The 18,155-nt window shown below is 36.8% G+C and overlaps 1 protein-coding gene across 2 annotated transcripts in view; it reads left to right on the top strand.

The window, feature by feature from the left end:
- ebo (ellipsoid body open) overlaps positions 1 to 18,155 on the top strand; it is a 40,407-nt gene that overhangs the window by 10,407 nt on the left and 11,845 nt on the right. For both annotated transcript variants that reach the window (XM_067785918.1, XM_067785919.1), the window contains exons 7-12: positions 5,492 to 5,643; positions 5,702 to 5,913; positions 7,508 to 7,681; positions 10,163 to 10,332; positions 10,411 to 10,626; positions 10,726 to 11,149. In XM_067785918.1, the coding sequence (XP_067642019.1) occupies positions 5,492 to 5,643; positions 5,702 to 5,913; positions 7,508 to 7,681; positions 10,163 to 10,332; positions 10,411 to 10,626; positions 10,726 to 11,149 (1,348 nt within the window). The remainder of the gene's footprint in view (positions 1 to 5,491; positions 5,644 to 5,701; positions 5,914 to 7,507; positions 7,682 to 10,162; positions 10,333 to 10,410; positions 10,627 to 10,725; positions 11,150 to 18,155) is intronic.

The following is an 18,155-nucleotide window of genomic DNA, read 5'->3' on the forward strand; positions in this document are numbered from 1 at the left end:
ATATATAGCTTCTCCAACCCAATTGTCAACCTCACCTTCGAGCGGCGAATCCCGTTTCACTAACAGACGAGGCTCTGGCGACCCCAAGCTCCTCATGGAACTTGGGGGTGGGGAGGGAGGGATGGCCTGAAGGTTCAATGTGGCCATATAAATCGTTCCCGAGATGGTCGGGCCAGCACCTTAATGGTGCTGTGTTACCGGAGCGTATCGGATCTGTATCCGACAAAGGACCATCACATCGATAACACTCCCCAAAGCCTTCGGGGAGTAACCTAATCGCTACAACAACAACAACAACATAGTAACGCGCCGGACGCCGCCGCCGCCGCGCCGATATTTTTGACTTTCGGCGGCGGGCGAAAAACGACCCCAATCGACGGCGGCGGCGGCGTTTATCGGCGGCGTATATCTCTAGTATGTATGTACCCATATGCTTAGATAAGCGCTCACGATATACCGTTCATCCACCGATGTACTTGTATGTACAAAATAATCAGTGCCTAGCCATAACGTAATCCAAAATAGTGGATATATATATATTTTGGATATACAAAATTGGCTAGACTTAAGGATGAAACCATAAAGGTCGTTGCTAAAGAAAGCTTTTGGACGCCAACCTATCCAACTTTTTTTTACATATTGTCTGGGTAATTAGAAAAACCGCCGTTTTCGATCCCACATTATTTTATAAAATGAGTGTAGTAAAATATGCAGATGTGTGTATACTTACCGGAGAATATGTTTAGATCAACGCTCATATACTATTCGCCCTATATGTTGCATGTATATATTCGCCTCGATAAGCGCTTACGATTTACTATTGTATCCTAAAATGTATTTGTATGTAGAAATTCTCCCGTGCATGCAACAAACGAACATTTTTCTTTCAACAAAGCGGAAAAAATATCAAAAAAAAAAAATAAAAAAAATAAAAAAAAAATCAAAAAAAAATCAAAAATAATCAAAAAAATCAAAAGTAATCATTTGGATTATTTTTTTTTTGTTGATTTTTTTCAATAATCGGAAAAAATTATTTTTTTTTGATTTTTTTCTAATGGTAATCAATTAGTAATTGTTTTTTTCGGAAAACAGTTGAACTAATCATTGGCCATTATAATAGGCATCTAATTAATTTATTACTAATGCTAATTCAAATTTAACAGGTCTGCTTTTATCACCTTGAGCTCGAGTTCATTGGTTTTTGTCCCAACTTTATGTATTACAAATTAAGGGACATGAGCTGAACTGACGCGCTGCAACTCTAAGCATAAGCTTATTTTAATGCATGGTACCCCTTAGCAAACATTTCAAGAACGCTCTAGTGAATAGCATCAAAGATTATTTATTTATTTATTTATTATTACGGTCTTTAAGACCTAGTTTAGGTTAAAATAAGAGATTAACATAAATACTCATGTCACATTTAGTGACGTACAATATAAAAACAGTTTTTCTTTGAACTTACTAATATTTTCACAGTCTTTCAAATCAGAAGGTAACTCATTGTACATTTTATACCCTAAATATTCAAGAGACCTTTTGGCGAACTCAGTTCTTATTCTAGGCAGTCTTATATTATTGCAATTTCTAGTTCCATAATTGTGGATTTCATGATTATAATGTATTTTACTACTCAGGTAATTCGGTAACATTCCTAACCTAGGATGCTGTATAAATTTCAATGTGAAATAACTAACTGACTGTTTAATACTAAGCCAGTTTAATCTATTGAACATTACAATTTTTGGCGTTCTTGGAGGACATTTTAAAATAAATCGCATTGCCTTGTTTTGCTGTATTTGAAGTTTCTTAATATATATATCATTACTTAATAGCAGAATAGTAGGACCATAAATAAAGTGTGGTTCAATAATTGAACGATAAACCAATATTTTATGACTTTGACTGATATGTTTACATGTTCTATACATGAAGCCTATTTTCTGTGCAATTTTCCTTTCCAGATAAGTTACATGCTCTCCAAAATTTAGATTATCATCAATCAAAACTCCTAAATACTTAATTTTGTCTACTCTTTGGATTTCCATGTTTTTTACCTTCAGCGTAATATTATTTAAACTGTTGTTACCTATGATATTAGTGTTTTTACAAAATATCATGAACTTAGTTTTTTAATTTCAGTTTTCTAAGGCATAACCATTTGTATAGCGAGTACAGGTCTTCTTGTACTTTCAGCATGGCACATTCTGCATATTTTTCACTTATGATAAGCAATGCATCATCCGCAAATAGACGTATTTTACAATATTTTAAGCATATTTTGATATCATTGATATACAATGTAAACAATATTGGCGTCAAGACCGAGCCTTGTGGTAAACCAATGTTAACATCCACCACTGATGAAACCTCCTTTCCAATTATCGTTCTCTTTTTTCTGTCACCCAAATAACTCCGGAACCATTCCAACGCCTTTCCCCTTATACCAATTTTAAACATAACGTCCAATAACTCAGATCTATCGACAGTTTCAAAAGCCCGTTTTAAATCCAAAAAGACAGACACCGTAAATTTTTTGTCCGCTATGTCTTCTTTCCAATCTGCAATTAGCATATTCAACGCTGTTTCACAAGAATGGCTCTTCCTGAATCCCGATTGTTCTGGGGTAATCACATTGTGCTTCTCTAAGTATGCCACAAGTTGATTCTTCACCACTGTCTCCATAATTTTTTCATCTGTAGGTAACGTGTTAATTGGAGTTCCTCCGGTTTCATTGTATTTTTTACTTTTTTCACAGGTATTATTGTTGAAATTTTCCAGTAACTAGGTACAATACCGCTGTTTAAGGATTCGTTAATTATATCTTTGTAGAAATTACCAGTATATATCATGGCATCTTTAAAGACACCCTCCGATAAAAGTTCGTCGCCGCCATATTTGTTTTTAAGTGATTTTGTGATAATAATAATATCGTCCACTACAATGTCAGTAAATTTAAATGTTTCAAATGGATTACTGTGATTTGCGCTTATTTCATCCCCATTTACAATTTCTTCGATGCTATCATTAATTTCAACAACTACTATTTCAACTATTTTCAAAGTGCTTTGCAGCTATTTTATTCAATAACAAGTAAAGGTGTCTAAGTTCGGGTGTAACCGAACATTATATACTCAGCGTGAGCTTCAATTGTACATTTCATTTCAGATAAATTATTTTTCATATTGCTGATTTTTGATAGCCTTGTAAGTACTTATTATTGTAAAAAAATTTAATGAGCTGAATTATTTTTCTACAGAACACGCGGCACCGCCCGTTTAAAAAAAATATCTCTCCATTTCCTCTTACAATAAAACTTGATAAGTGAAATATCATTGATTAAAAACTATTTTTTGCTAAGTTGATAGATTATTTTTCTAGCCTGCGACCCTTTTAAACTTGTTTTATATCTAAGTTGCCGTGGTCTTTAACCGATCCCGTCCATTTTTACTAGAAATATTTCCTGCTATAGGGAAAATTTGTGTACACAATTTTATCACGATCCGTTAAATTTTTCTTCGAGTTACGGCTCCCGAAACAGAAAATTGCTTAGTCAAAAAAGGGGCGGTGCCACACCCATTTACAAAAATTTTACTGTTTTCCAATTTAATGTTATAATTCAATTTAGAAAGTAAAATTCTATTGATACAAAGCTCTTTCGCTAGGATATAGCTTATTATTTTCGTCTACGACCCTTTTAAAAATCATTTATATAAAAGTGGGCGCGGTCTTTAACTGATCTCATCCATTCATCATTTCCTGCTATAGGGAAAATTTGTGTACCCCATTTTATTACGATCCGTGAATTTTTCTTCGAGTTATGGCTCCCGAAACATAGAAAATTGCTTAGTCATAAAAGGGGCGGTACCATGCCCTTTTTTTTTTTAATTTGAAGTTTTTCCTGTTTATTGTTATAAATCCACTTGGGGAATGAAATACCATTGATATAAAACTCTTTTTTGCAAAGATATACCTTATTTTATTCGTCCACGACCCTTCTAAAAATCTTTTATATAAAAATGGGTGTGGTCCTTAACCGATTTGGTTAATTTTTTTTTCAGATCATTCCTTATAGTAAAGGTAACCTCTGCCGAATTTTGTTACGATAGGTTTAACGATTTTTGATTCATGATTAATAATATTTGTAAAATTGATTTTATAACAGGTGGCCGGTGCCACGCCCATTTTAAAATTGTTTTTTAAACTTTTATCAAGAGTCTCAATATCAGTCCACACGTCAAATTTCAACATTCTAGGTGTATTATTTACTAAATAATCAGGTTTTTTGTGTCTTCCAAAATGTTATATATATAAAAAGTAGGCGTGGTTATAATCCGATTTTGCTCATTTTCAATACCAATCTATTCTGGGTCCAGATAAGCTCGTGTACCAAATTCGGTAAAAATATCTCAATATTTACTCAAGATATCGTGTTAACGGACGGACGGGGGGACGGACGGACATGGCTCAATCAAATTTTTTTCGATACTGATGATTTTGATATATGGACGTCTAATCTATCTCGATTCCTTTATACCTGTACAACCAACCGTTATCCAATCAAAGTTAATATACTATGTGTGCAAATCACGCTGAGTATAAAAATACATTGTTATTGCGGATTATAAAACCATTAACATCTTTTAGAAAAAAAATGATTTTATAGCCGTCCTAATTTCAGAACCACAATATTCAATATATACTCACATACGCCCAACAAGACGCGCAAGTCGCTCCTTTGCTGTGCTAACTGAGGCCAATTGGTAAACCAAGAAAATTTAATCGTTTTTCATCTGGTTAATTTAGTGTGGTGGGGGTCGCCCTGTTCCTATATTGCCATAGGCGGAGCGTCATCTTTCATTTGAATACAAGAAATATGCTTAATTGCAAAATTTTAAATTTTATTTTCATAGCCGGAATTTTCGCACTTTTTACTTTTTGCAAGTATCTCAAGATTTTTAGAGGGTAAAAATTCCGAATCAGAATCCCAAAATGCATGTATAGACTATTTCTTTTATTTTGGGTGCCGGTTTAATTTACTGTTAATTACCCTCGTCTCCGTCCTCACAAAGCAAATAAAACATAAACTGATCCCGATATAAACCTTCAAGCTATCCCGAAAAAATTCCAAAAGCAATCCTGAAACAATCCCATAACGATTACAAAATAGTCTCACAATAAACAATCTGGAATAACCCAATTATAATCCGAAATTATCCACAGATGGCCTCAAAATGATCTCGAAATGGCCTGGAATTATCTCAAGAAATGATGCAGAGAGTACTGAAAATATCATGAAACTATCCGAGTAGATCCGATACTATCCTTAAAACTATCCTAAAGTATTCTTGAAATTGTCTCCAAATGCTTCCGAAATACTTACGAAGTGACAAGTGAAACCGTTTAAAACTGCTTCTAAATTACTTTAGTACTGTATTATCTATTACGTCACGTTTTAATCTTCACTTCTTTAATTTTTTTTCTTTCACAGATATGCTCAAATATTAATGGCGCTACGTAGCATATTACCTATGTCGATAAGCATGAGGCAAGATGAAGTGATACAATGTCTTCTGGATGCGCTGGGCATTATAATCCTGCCCGGCAATGTTGCGGTTGCGCCAATAGTAGCAATATCAGCGAGTAATGCTATTTTTTACCTTGAGAAAGTTTCCCTATATCTAATGCTTTGTGTTTTAAGGTCAATTGTTACTTTGTATTTCGACTGTGATAAGACCAAAATGCTTTTTGGAAACCCTACTCGTTGCCCGACTGATACAAGCTGGTCCAAAATTAACGCATTTACCAAGTCAATGTATAGCGAATATTTATAAAAGCCTTCTTGGTTACTTGGCTTTGCCGTGGAAGAACATCGAAGAGCAGCAACAAGATTATACATGGCGTTCTAATCATGTACGGGTTTACATAAAAAAAAAAAATACTTAGATGTTTTTGGAGTTTCTCCGGGTAATGGTAAAATTTAATTTAGATGTGTTGCTCTCGCCGGGCGAACAAAGTTCAAAGAGGCTCAGCTGTAGCTCTATAGACCTTTCCGCATTACTGTACAAGTCACCGTTTTAAACAATTTGAACCTTTTTATACGGTTTTATTTAGGTTGACTTGACAGGCTGCACGGCTGCACGGCATTTGTGAACGAATTTTGTAATTGAAATTTAAGTAACTTCCCGATAATCTACAAGCTTGAAACTTGGAATATAGTTCAGAACCCGATGACAATGCAATAATAAGAAGAAAAATAATCGCCGCTAGGTGGCGCAAGGATCGAGATATTCACAAAAATCGTATTTGTGTTCCGATTTGGGTCATATTTGGAACACATAATACATATGAGAATAGAAAGCAACCTATGAGAAGAAATCGCCGCTAGGTGGCGCAAGGATCGAGATATTAATAAAAATCGTATTTGTGGTCCGATTTCGCTCATATTTGGAACACATAATACAAACAAGAATAGAAAGCGACCTATGAAAAAAATCGCCGCTAGGTGGCGCAAGGATCGAAATATTCACAAAAATCGTATTTGTGGTGCGATTTGGCTCATATTTGGAACACATAATGCATACAAGGATAGAAAGCGACCTATGAAAAAATCGCCGCTTGGTGGCGCAAAGATTGAGATATTCAAAAAAATCGTATTTGTGGTCCGATTTGGTCAATTTTTGGAACACATAATACATACATGAATAGAAAGCGACCTATGATGTCCGATTTGGCTCATATTTGGAACAAATATTACATACAGTCCGGTAGAAGTGATATCAAAATATTTTGGAGTTGGAGGAGGTACAAGCATACGTGGGGCAGTGTCGAGTAAACTCTTTGGAATGATTATGTATTGAGGACTTAGATTGTAACAAATTGTCAGGAAAGAGTCCTTGTAATAATGAGTCACTAAATGAACTAAATAGAATGAGAAATAATAGGCAATTAAATAAAGTTTTAGTCTTTCTATTGATAGTCATATATGTATAAGACCAACTGAATCTTAATAACATTTTTAGAAATTTCACGCGCCCAACGCTTTTATTTAACTTTTAAAAATAAAAGTCCGGCTTGATAACAAAGAAACGGCTTATCCGAACTAAAATTTTTTTTAATTTGGATAAGCCGTTTCTTTGTTATCAAGCCGGACTTTTATTTTGGCCTTAAAAAATAAAAGTCCGGATTTAACCTTTATTTCCGGACTTTTATTTTTAAAAGTCCGAGTTTAACTAGTTCTATCGGACTCAAAAAATAAAAATAAAGATTTTACTTTTATATGTGGACTTTTATGAAAAAGTTCGAAAAATAAAAAGGATGCGTTATTCGACTTGATATTGCTATAGGGATAACTGAGAACTCAAACATTTTCACCTAGGCCAATTTTTTGACCAGGACTTTATCGACTCCGAAAAAAAAAAATTATTTCCGTCCCTGGTATACATATAACAATCAAGTTACTTGTTCATTTAAAACATCGCCCTACATCTTGTCAACTTTTTTCCAGCTCTGCGAGTACGTAAAATGTCTAGCACAAAATCTTCTTGAAATTGATATGCACTCATCAGTTTCGAAAATTTCATCAGTCATGCCGAATATTTTGAGTATTTTTAGCGAAGTTTTAGAATACTTTAAGGACTCCTGCACCTCTACAAAAGACATGTTGGCAAATGCATTTAAGGTAAATAAAACTCTATGCACGTTTTGTATCATAGTTTTAGAATTTTTGCAAACATATTGACACCAAATGAGACTGCGGATCGATTGCGCTGGCGGTAATTGACTATCTTTTATTATACTTATATTTAAGAATTCATGAGCTTAACACCGGCTTATAATAATTGAATTTCAATTATTATGTTTTTTCCAAGAGAAACTGAAAAGAAAGAAACATTTACTGGCATATTGCGATGGACCATTTCGAAAACCGCCAACGTAATCATCATCAGGCAATTTTGTAATGTTATCAAAGGTTTCACCGGGATTCGAACCGTGAATCACCTGGTGAAACTGCAGTAGCCTTTAACCACTAGGCCATCCTGCTGGTATTTGTGTTCATGCTTAATTCAGGTTTTCTCATTTCTACACTAACAACACAATTGAGACATTTTGTCTCTATATTGATTTGTGTGCCATGTAGATTTGTTTTTGTAAAGTTCTTCTTCGTTGCGAATTAGAAGCTTTGTAAACTCGGGCTCGGTTGTACATATTTATGTATGTTTGTTTAATGGTGTGTTCAGTTTATACTTATATTTAAGAATTCATGGGCTTAACACCGGCTTATAATAATTGAATTTCAATTATTATGTTTTTTCCAAGAGAAACTGAAAAGAAAGAAACATTTACTGGCATATTGCGATGGACCATTTCGAAAACCTTTTATTATTTCAAAAATCACTCACATATGCTGGGTTATCTAAGAACGCTTTGCAATATCTCAACGTTCTGCTTCATTTTACATTCTACAAGTGTTGTAGTGAAGCACTGGGCAAAGTGTTCTACGTATTTTCTGTATAATCGTTTGAACGAGTTGTGCCCAGTCACATACTCTCACGAATCGGATTTTTTCGCACTCTGAACTATTTCGATTTATAAAAACATTTAATGGGAATGTTTGGATCTCTATAAGATTACACCTATCCACGGCCAATATCATTGACCCATTAGACCCTGCCCTATATATATTATTACATATAATATATATATTATATTACATATAATATATACATAGTTAGGCGAGAATACTCCCCATCAGGGAGAGAAATGAGATGCTAACCAAACAGTTCCTGTTGAATACCCAGAAACCTGGGCATCCCAACAGGTATCTGATTGATGAGCCAACACCGCCCAGGGGCTTAAGGAGTCATCTCCGTAAGCATTATGAGGTAATACGGTACCAATATCACACCAACCATCTCTTTAATTGTAATGTGGAACCAACGCCTTTAACACCCCTTTCATTATGGTCCACCCCTGTTGGAACAGCAAGTTTCCTTGGACTCCCGCTAGAGGATATTGTTGACAATTTGTGATCGGTCGCACCTATTGGGTGGGGCGAAGCACTGCTACAACAACAACAACAACAACCCTGTTCTTTTGAAAAAGAAAAAACTATTGCTAGTTGATTCTTCCAGGCTATTTAATGTCTGTGTACCAAATTTCATAAAATTGGGCTTAGCCGTTCTGGTGTGATTGAGTCAAAAAATGGTTAAACAGTATTTTAAAAGTAACTGTGCCAAGGGGGCCTTGGTCCCCTCCTCTTCCAATAGATCATTCCAGACTATTGGTTATCTGTCCGTTTTAAATTAATAAAACTTAGTACAAGTCAAGGGACAGGGAGAAGCGTACATCTGTATTGGGTCCCAGGGCATATGGGAATAGATGGGAATGAAAATGCGGATAAACTAGCTAAAAAGGGCGCATCCCTTGAAGCTTGCTCCGTAGACGTCCCAATTAGACTGGGTGAGATTAAGTGAAGGCGAGAGGTGCACATGATCGATCAAGCTGGAAAGGCGTGGGTTCAAGCGCGGGGCTGTTTCGAAGATTATGTGTAGGTCTTACAACCTTAGACTAACAAAGTTGCTTCTATCATTAAAAAGAAAGGACTGTAGACTCATATGACGGGTATTCTGACTGGACACTGCCTTCTGGCGTCACATGTCTTTAAATTAGGCTTGGTCAGTGATAGCAGATGTAGGAAGTGCGGATTGGAGGAAAAGATCGAGCATGTTCCGTGCTCGTGCTCTGCACTTGCCAGGCTAAGACTCCAGCTATTAGGAGTGATAAAGCTGTCAGATCTAGAAGCAGCAAGTGGCTTAAGTCCTAGGAAGCTTCTAGTATTTGCCAAGAGGACGGAGTTATTTTATAACATAGCTCCTGGTTTTTGATAGGGTTTTTCAGTTTGGTCGTTAAAACAAACTTCTGGTAACACTACGGACTCAATCAGTCTATGTGAGGTCCTCATAGACCGGCAAGTTCAACCTAACCTAACCTAGTACAAGTCGAAGTTATATTACCCATATAAAACCTATGGGACATCAGAAAGAACTAACATAACAAAGGACGCTTTTTCGAAAAAAATTTATTTTGAAATAAAAAAATGTCATGTACTACTAATTTTTCCCTTATCTCTCTTTCCAACCTACTATTTCTTTCATATTAGCCAATCATTACAAAAACATTAATGATTTTCAACAATTTTGGTATAAGCAATAGTTCCTTATCCATCTCAGCAGCCGAATTTAGTTTGAGTATATTACGTAGCTTACTGAATCAAGTTGGATCACAATTCATCAAAGATATGATCACGCTCTACATAACTGTTTGTAGCAGGTGAGTAGTCTATGTGGTAATCAAGAATTCTTTATTGTTTTCTACCACGTTCTTCTGCTTCAATTCGTTTATTTACAGAGAACAACTAAATCTTAATCAATTGACTGTGTTGGAGAAAATATTGCAAATGCTCCAAATAATCGTGCAACAACCGGGTAATACATGGACCACAATGCTACCATCCATATTAAATTTTACCATTGAGCATGTGCTGCCACTTTTGCAACAACATCATGACTCCAGCTTAGTTGATGGTACAGATATAAGCTACATGGTCTATACACTTTTCGATAGGTATATAAATATATATATTTCCATTTAAAATTTTTTTTTTAAATTAAAACTTATTTTTTTTGCTTTTGTTTTATGTGTTGTTGTTATTTTGCTTTGCAGTGTTTTACTTCACAAGTGGCAGTATTTCTACAAACCGCATATGCAGTACAATGGCTCGTTATTACAAAGTAGCAGTGAAAATTTACATCCAGAACATTTTATGGCTATACTAAATGCCTATGGGCAAGTGCTAGTATCCGGAAATGATCCAAATTTAGTGCGCAAGGTGTTATTATCGATGCAGACAGTAAATGAACGTTGGCGTCTATTTCAACGAGCTCTCTTTCAAGATAGTCTACTCGTATCATTTCAACGAGCACTTATAAACCTATTATTTTCTGGCGAGGGCTCATTGCATTTTGATTTATTAGCGAACGTACTTTATGAGATGGGACAAGTAGACAATTTGAAGTTACGTGATAGTTTCGTTACAGCTGGATTTCCTGTAAATCCGAAATATTTGGATATGATCTGCTTATCAACTGTAAGTGTCAGTTTTACATTAGTGTAGCTCTATCTATTTTAATTAAACAAGTTTTGAATTGTCTTAGTAATAGAAAACAGTTTTATATAAAGAGGACGTTTATACCTAGCTTCTCTTCCAATTTGCATCGTGCTCCTTTTAATTTTCCCTATAAATTGGCGGGACGGTACTCACATGTTTTATGCCGACTACGAACGGCATCTGCAAGGCAGATGGGTTTTCAATGAGAGGCATTTCATGACAGAAATACACACGGGGTGTTTGGCAAATAACTGTCGAGGGCGACCAGCGGGTTAGGGGGCTTCGAACATACGCGCGGCAGATATGCCTGGCGTAAGAGGCGACTAGAATACCAAATTGATTTAAGGGGTTGTGTAACGCAACCTTTTCAAGGTGTTGCCGCGCAAAATATAGCTTCTCCAACCCAATTGTCGACCTCACCTACCTGTGGCGAATCCTGTTACTTTAACGCCGAGGCTCTGGCGATCCCCAAGTTCCTCATAAATCTAGGTTGAAGATTTCATGTGGTCATACTAAATCGCTCCCGAGATGGTCAGACCGCCGGTGCCTTAATGGAGTTTGTTACCGGAACGTACCGGATCTGCATCCGGGAAAAGGTCCATCAACATCGATAACACTCCCCACGGCCTGCGGGTAGTGTGCTTATCGCTACAACAACAACCTCAAAAAACCGCAATAAATTCATTCCAAACTGCAATAAAAGTGACTTGGTTTTACTAGAGGCTGAATCACAGCGTTTGTACAAGTTGACTGTTTACAGAAATTCAAAGACGTGAACATTTTATCGGGCGATTCATATCCATATATTATTTCTCTTGCATTAATTATTCTAACCGAAATAACAGTTTCATTTATTCCAGAAAATGAAAAAAATATAAGAAGCAAACTAGGCTATAGATTTCCAATAAACGATATACTAGTGCCCGCATCGCTGATGGATCCGCGCTTCAGTACATGGACTGTGTCACAGACAGAAATATCACGAACGTATATTTTTTATATAAAATTTATAAATGCCCAAAGGCACTCGACAAATTCGAAAAAATTGTGAATTTATCAGCAGAATGCCATTTGCTGTTGAGTTTGTAATCAAACTGGAATGCTTTGTATTATCTAAGTTGGCACACAAAATTTTGTGTATTCCGGCAACGAGCACTACTGTAGATAAAATTTGGTTGAGTTGATTAAAATTAGCCTTCGCGAATTCGAGTCTAAAACTAGAGTCGTTTTCTGTGGTAGTGCAACTCCGAGAACTTTCTTCCAATTCGTAAACTATATCCAGCGAAGGATTGTAAGGGTCCTCAGGTACAGTAAGAGGTTCACCCCTCCTAAGAATGGATTTTGATGTATCATCAACAAATACCAAATCAAGTACCCTGCCGAACATGTTTGAAATAATATTTATCTGTCTTAGACAAAGTTCAGTTATTTCGGCTAAAAAGTCGATGCTGGAAAATTTTGAAGAAACCGGTACAATACCATGCTCGGATGTGGTCCATGATACGTTCGGAAGATTAAAGTCACCCAAGACAATTATCGAGTCAATAGGCTTCAATATTGAACTGATATCTTTCAGTAACGAAATATGGTTCATATACACCGAGGGATCTGAAGATGGTGGGATATAGCAAATAGCAATATAGGTAAAACCTATTCCCAGGTGGATTCTAATACACTTAAATTCCGTAGCTTCTATAACAGGTAAATTTACCTCAGCGGAAGGTATAGAAGAATGTACCGCGAGCAAAACTCCACCTCCAACTCTGTTCAAGTTCTATATATTTGGTAATCATTGCAAAGAATATCGGAATTAAAAATATGAGTAAAAGCGATGATATTGTAATTACAGTTAAATGATTTCAAGTACAGTTCAGTTAGTTTCGTGTTTAGGCCTCTTAGATTTTGATAAAATATATTAAGGAAAGATTTAATATTAAATTTTTTGCAGCATTATTGTTATGAGGAACGGTAACAAGATTACGAATATTAACGTTGCGTCTATGCTCGAATTCACGCACAAAGCCTCCGGGTGGCCAAAATGAATTATTCAAAATTGTTTCAAAGTGATGCGCGGATACGTCAATCCTAAATGACAAAATGTCTCTAGGATACATAAAATTAAATTTAGGAATAGTCACATTATCACACGGAAAGAAATGGTGCTAGTAAAATCAACAAATCGGTTCTGTTGTTCTTGACTTAACGGAGATTCGGTTAAATTGATCGAATTACGGGTAATTCGACCAAGCTCTTTGTCAAACGAACAAATTAGTTTAGTCATTTCAACAGAAGAGAAATTGTCGCTCTTAAGTAAACAAAATTCTGTAAAATTGACAGATTCCTGGTCAATATAACTGATTTTTCTGTTAACACAACTGATCTCACTGGTCATTTCAACAGCGATCAACAGTCAATACATGAGCAAATTTCAATTTTACGCTCACTGCGCTCTATACTTTGTACTTATGACGATGGTGCCACTTGTTAAAAAAACTCCCAAAATAAGAAAACCACCAAATCGAAAAAACACGCAAAATGGGAAAACAACAAAAAAATAGTTTTTCAGTTATCAATATAAAGCGAAAAGCCTTTTTTGAATTTACTGTGCAAAAAATTATGAGATACCGGGACACCTATTTATCGGGTACAATTTTGCAACTTCTCCCCCAAGCGAAATGCAAAATTGCGCCCTCTTGTTGCAAAAGTTTTGTTTGAACGAACAGGATTTTTCCAAAGTTGTTCAAGTTTTTACGAATTTTCACTCACGCGAACGAATTTAATAAGATAATAAAAAACATCCTTTTTTAATGTTTATGTTTCCGACAGCATAAACGTTTGAGTTGTTTTTGAATCGTTTCAACTTAAAGTGTTACGAAAATTGAACTTGCCGAATTACATGTAAAGTTACTCCAGTGGTGTATTACCTTCTAGCGATTTGATTCTTTACTTTTCTATAACTTACAATTTCTCTATTTAAAATATTATATCAAACATTTATACAAGTTTTGTTCGAAACAATCAAGTGTGGCAACTACATGCGAGAGAAGAAATTGAGAATGAGCTGAGCTGCAGCCAAAAGAATTGAGAATCAGTTCTGTGACTCCTATTTCCATTTCTATTTGCAAAGCGAAGTTCAAAACTATAAATTAAATAAATTATAAAATATAAAATTTGGCGAAAGTGCGTTTAATAAAACAAAAATAATAAACTGCATAATGTTTAATGAGTGCCAGCATATTTGATGTAAGCCCAATTGACGTTCGGTTAGTAAGTGCCACCGTGGTGTGATGGTAGCGTGCTCCGCCTGCCACACCGTATGCCCTGGGTTCGCACCCCGGGCAAAGCAACATCAAAATTTTTTAAATAAGGTTTTTCAATTAGAAGAAAACTTTTCTAAGCGGAGTCGCCCCTCGGCAGTGTTTGGCAAGCGCTCCGAGTGTATTTCTGCCATGAAAAGCTCTCAGTGAAGACTCATCTGCCTCGCAGTTGCCGTTCGGAGTCGGCATAAAACATGTAGGTCCCGTCCGGCCAATTTGTAGGGAAAATCAAGAGGAGCACGACGTAAATTGGAAGAGACTCGGCCTTAAATATCTTCGGAGTTTATTGCGCCTTACATTTATTTATTTATATGGCAACATAGGTACTTTCGTACAAAGCTGTCGCAACAATTTTTTTTTTGTGTTCATTTGACTACTAAAACAGCCAATTACGAATCAACGATTTGTGTGCAGTTGATTCAACATCTTGTTGCGATGGATAAAAATTAACAGAAATTTCGGTTGAATTGACCCGTATTTCGGTTGATTTTACCAGTCTTTTTCTTTCAGTGCAAATTTAAGTTTACTTATGACGTACGACTTCAGGTCCTCTTCTGTAGTGTTTCTCTCGAATCTGGACAAGAAAATCTACTTTTTAATCGGGACAGTAATCAATCTACTAGCCGGCGGTTCAGATTCCGCAGAGGGGTTTTGGGGAACCTGGTTCCTTTTTGTGGAGGGTGCGGTAGATACAGCTGAATGAGCCTTCGATGTCGATGGTTGAACTGCTAAGGGACTCGGTGAGGACAGATTTATCAATTCAATAGTTGGGGGTGGAAGAACAACGAAAATGTCAGATATGAAATCATATTGTTGGTGGCCTAAAAATGGATATAAAATATTTGTTCTTAAAAGATGTATCCGAATAAAAACTTCATTATACATTAAAGGTCGCCAGCATTTTACAAAATTTACGCCGCCGCCACTAATAAAGTAATCGGCGCTTATCTAGCAACCTGGTGATATAGCAGCCGTCGATCACGAAGTAATCGTTTTGGTTTCGCCTTCTTCGATTAAACAACCCATGATTTTAATGTCACAACATCGTATTTTTTTCTTGGTTCTTATACAAGGAGTCCTTAGCCGCGTCGGTCGCATTATCTAATGGTACGTAGGCGCATATAAATGTTATATTGAAAACCCTCGCCTTGGTCCGGTTTGCGGCGTTACGCATCTTCTTTTTGTAGCGATAAGGACACTAGCCGAAGGTTTTAGGGAGTGTTATCGATGTTGATAGTCCTTTGCGGCGAAACGCTCGTTTTTGGAAGTGATCTTTCCCACAACAAGCCCAACAACATGGCTACGAATGGTGCTGGTAGACATCGGAATAATCTTACTATTGTCCTACTTCTTTGTTTTAAATTGAGAGTGAGACTCATTTATTTACACACATTTTTCTATATATAAATACGCCACTCGCAAACTTTTGAACTCCTTTTTTGGACGCTCCTTTTTTCCGATTGCATGCAATATGCACGAATTTGTAGGATTTGGAAAAGGGAATGTGGCACCTCCCATACAATTTTGATATCCATATTGTATATCTCCTGTACCGGTTAATTCATACTGCTGAAACTTGGCATGGCTGTCAATATTGTTAATGTCAAAATTTTAACTAAAATTGAGGTATATTGGAAAGAGAGTGTGGCACCTACCATACAAACTCAAATTTCCATATGGATATATCCGTAACAACGGAATCTGCATCACCGGTATTCGCTCGAAATTCCTAATATGATAAGTCTTGCAAAAGGGAGTGTGCATTCATATAATTATACTCCAAGTAGGGCTTGCAGCGTAAAACTGATAGGTACCATTTTCTCTAAAAATTACTTTCTGATGCTGTTTGATAGAGTAGGACCTAATGCATCAAACAGACAAAACCGTTACCTCAAATATTAACCACACATAAAGTAAAAAAAAATATAGCGAGTTTATTTCCTATGCTTTCCACGAAAAATTGAAATAGATTTTTGTCTGCCAAGTCAATTTTTTTATATCGGTTACCAATTTTGCACACTAAACCGTCGATATATTGTAATATGTGCTCTCGAAGATATTTCCAATTCATGTTGTTGTTGTTGTAGCAGTGCTTCGCCCCACCCAATTGGTGTGACCACTCACTAATTGTTATCAATATCCTCTAACGGTAGTCCGAGGAAACTTGCGGTTTCAGCAGGGTTTGATTCTGTATAAGTAAGAGTTTAACTCTTTACAGTATCCAGGGCCCGTACCGTGTTATACGATCGATGATCGAAATAAATTTTTTCAATCGCATTACCTCTGAAATGGTTCATCGGATCAGGGAAATATACACGATACGGCCCAGATCAAAATTGAGCTAGAATGACGTGTGTTTCTCTAGGGAGCTGCTTTTCCTCAACTGCGAGTTTAGGGTATTTGTTTTTAAGAAGGGCGTTCACCGGGCAATCCGATGCCGTTTTGCGGATGTGTTTGAGGCCCTTTCATGCTCCTTCCCTTCATAGTGGTTATTATTAAAACCGGATTTCTTCATAATGCGGAGATGACTTCTTAAGTTCCAGAGAGGCGGGCCTCTTTAATCATATGTCTGCTGGGATGCCCAGATTTCTGAGTATTCAGTAGAGACTAGTTTGCTCAGCATTTCATATATTTGCGTTATGGGGAGTATTGTCGCCTCACTGTGTAAATGATGTTCCGGAGATATGAGAAGACGTCCCGTGGTAGCTCTTAGCGCGTTGTTTTGACAGGCCTGCGATTTCCTCCCGTGTGCTTCTTTTAGCCTTGGCGACCATATTGGGGACGTCTAGCATACTAGCGGGCGGCCCAACGCTTTATAGGTGGGTATGAGCGCCTCTCTATCTTTGTCCCAAGTGCTGCCGGCAAGAGACTGGAGGATTTTGTTACAGCCCTGGACTTAAGGTACAATTGCGGCTGCAACGAACGTCACATTCAGTATTTTTGTATGTACATAAGTCGGTAGCGCAATGCCATCGACGTGGATGTCCAATATGGTCACATTTGCCATGTCCACATTGTAGATAAGGTCGCCAAGGATCTGGTCGTGACAGTGTCAGATTTCAGGTGAAAAAACTGGAAAGATTAGGGAGATTGTCGTTGATTTTATTGCATAACTCATCGATGGATGTGTCGGGACCTGTTGCCATTATCGCGCAGACATCGGCGTAGGACATAATGGTGGGGAAGGGTGCTTCGATATGTAAAAGTCAAACATAAGGGGGGATAGGACACACCCTTTATTTAATTCTTCTAGGTTTTGATGTGACGTTCCTGAACTGCACCGATGAAATGGTGGGCGCTTCCAAGACTTGTAATGTGCTTTGATTGTATCAAAGGCGTTTGATAAGCCTAGCGCTACGAGTACTGTTCTACGGTGGGGTTTTTGATTCAGTCCACAATTAAACTGTGTGTCGATGGCATTTAGCGCAGTATTGGTGCTATACTATTTGCGGAATTCGCAGGTTTGCGGTGAAATAATAAAGCAGTACGGCTACAAGTGTCTTGGGTACTGGCGATAGGAGAGATATTGGACGATATGAGTCTTGAAAATGTGAGCTAGTTTCTCAGGTTTTAGTAGCCCAACTGTTGACGTGCCGTCTAGATTTGTGAACAAAGGAATGCATTAGATAAAGCGACAAAAAGCGTTTGCGTATTTCTTTGCATCCGAT

This window comes from Eurosta solidaginis, chromosome 4 (assembly GCF_040869045.1).
Source record: "Eurosta solidaginis isolate ZX-2024a chromosome 4, ASM4086904v1, whole genome shotgun sequence".
NCBI classification, from domain to species: Eukaryota; Metazoa; Arthropoda; class Insecta; order Diptera; family Tephritidae; genus Eurosta; species Eurosta solidaginis.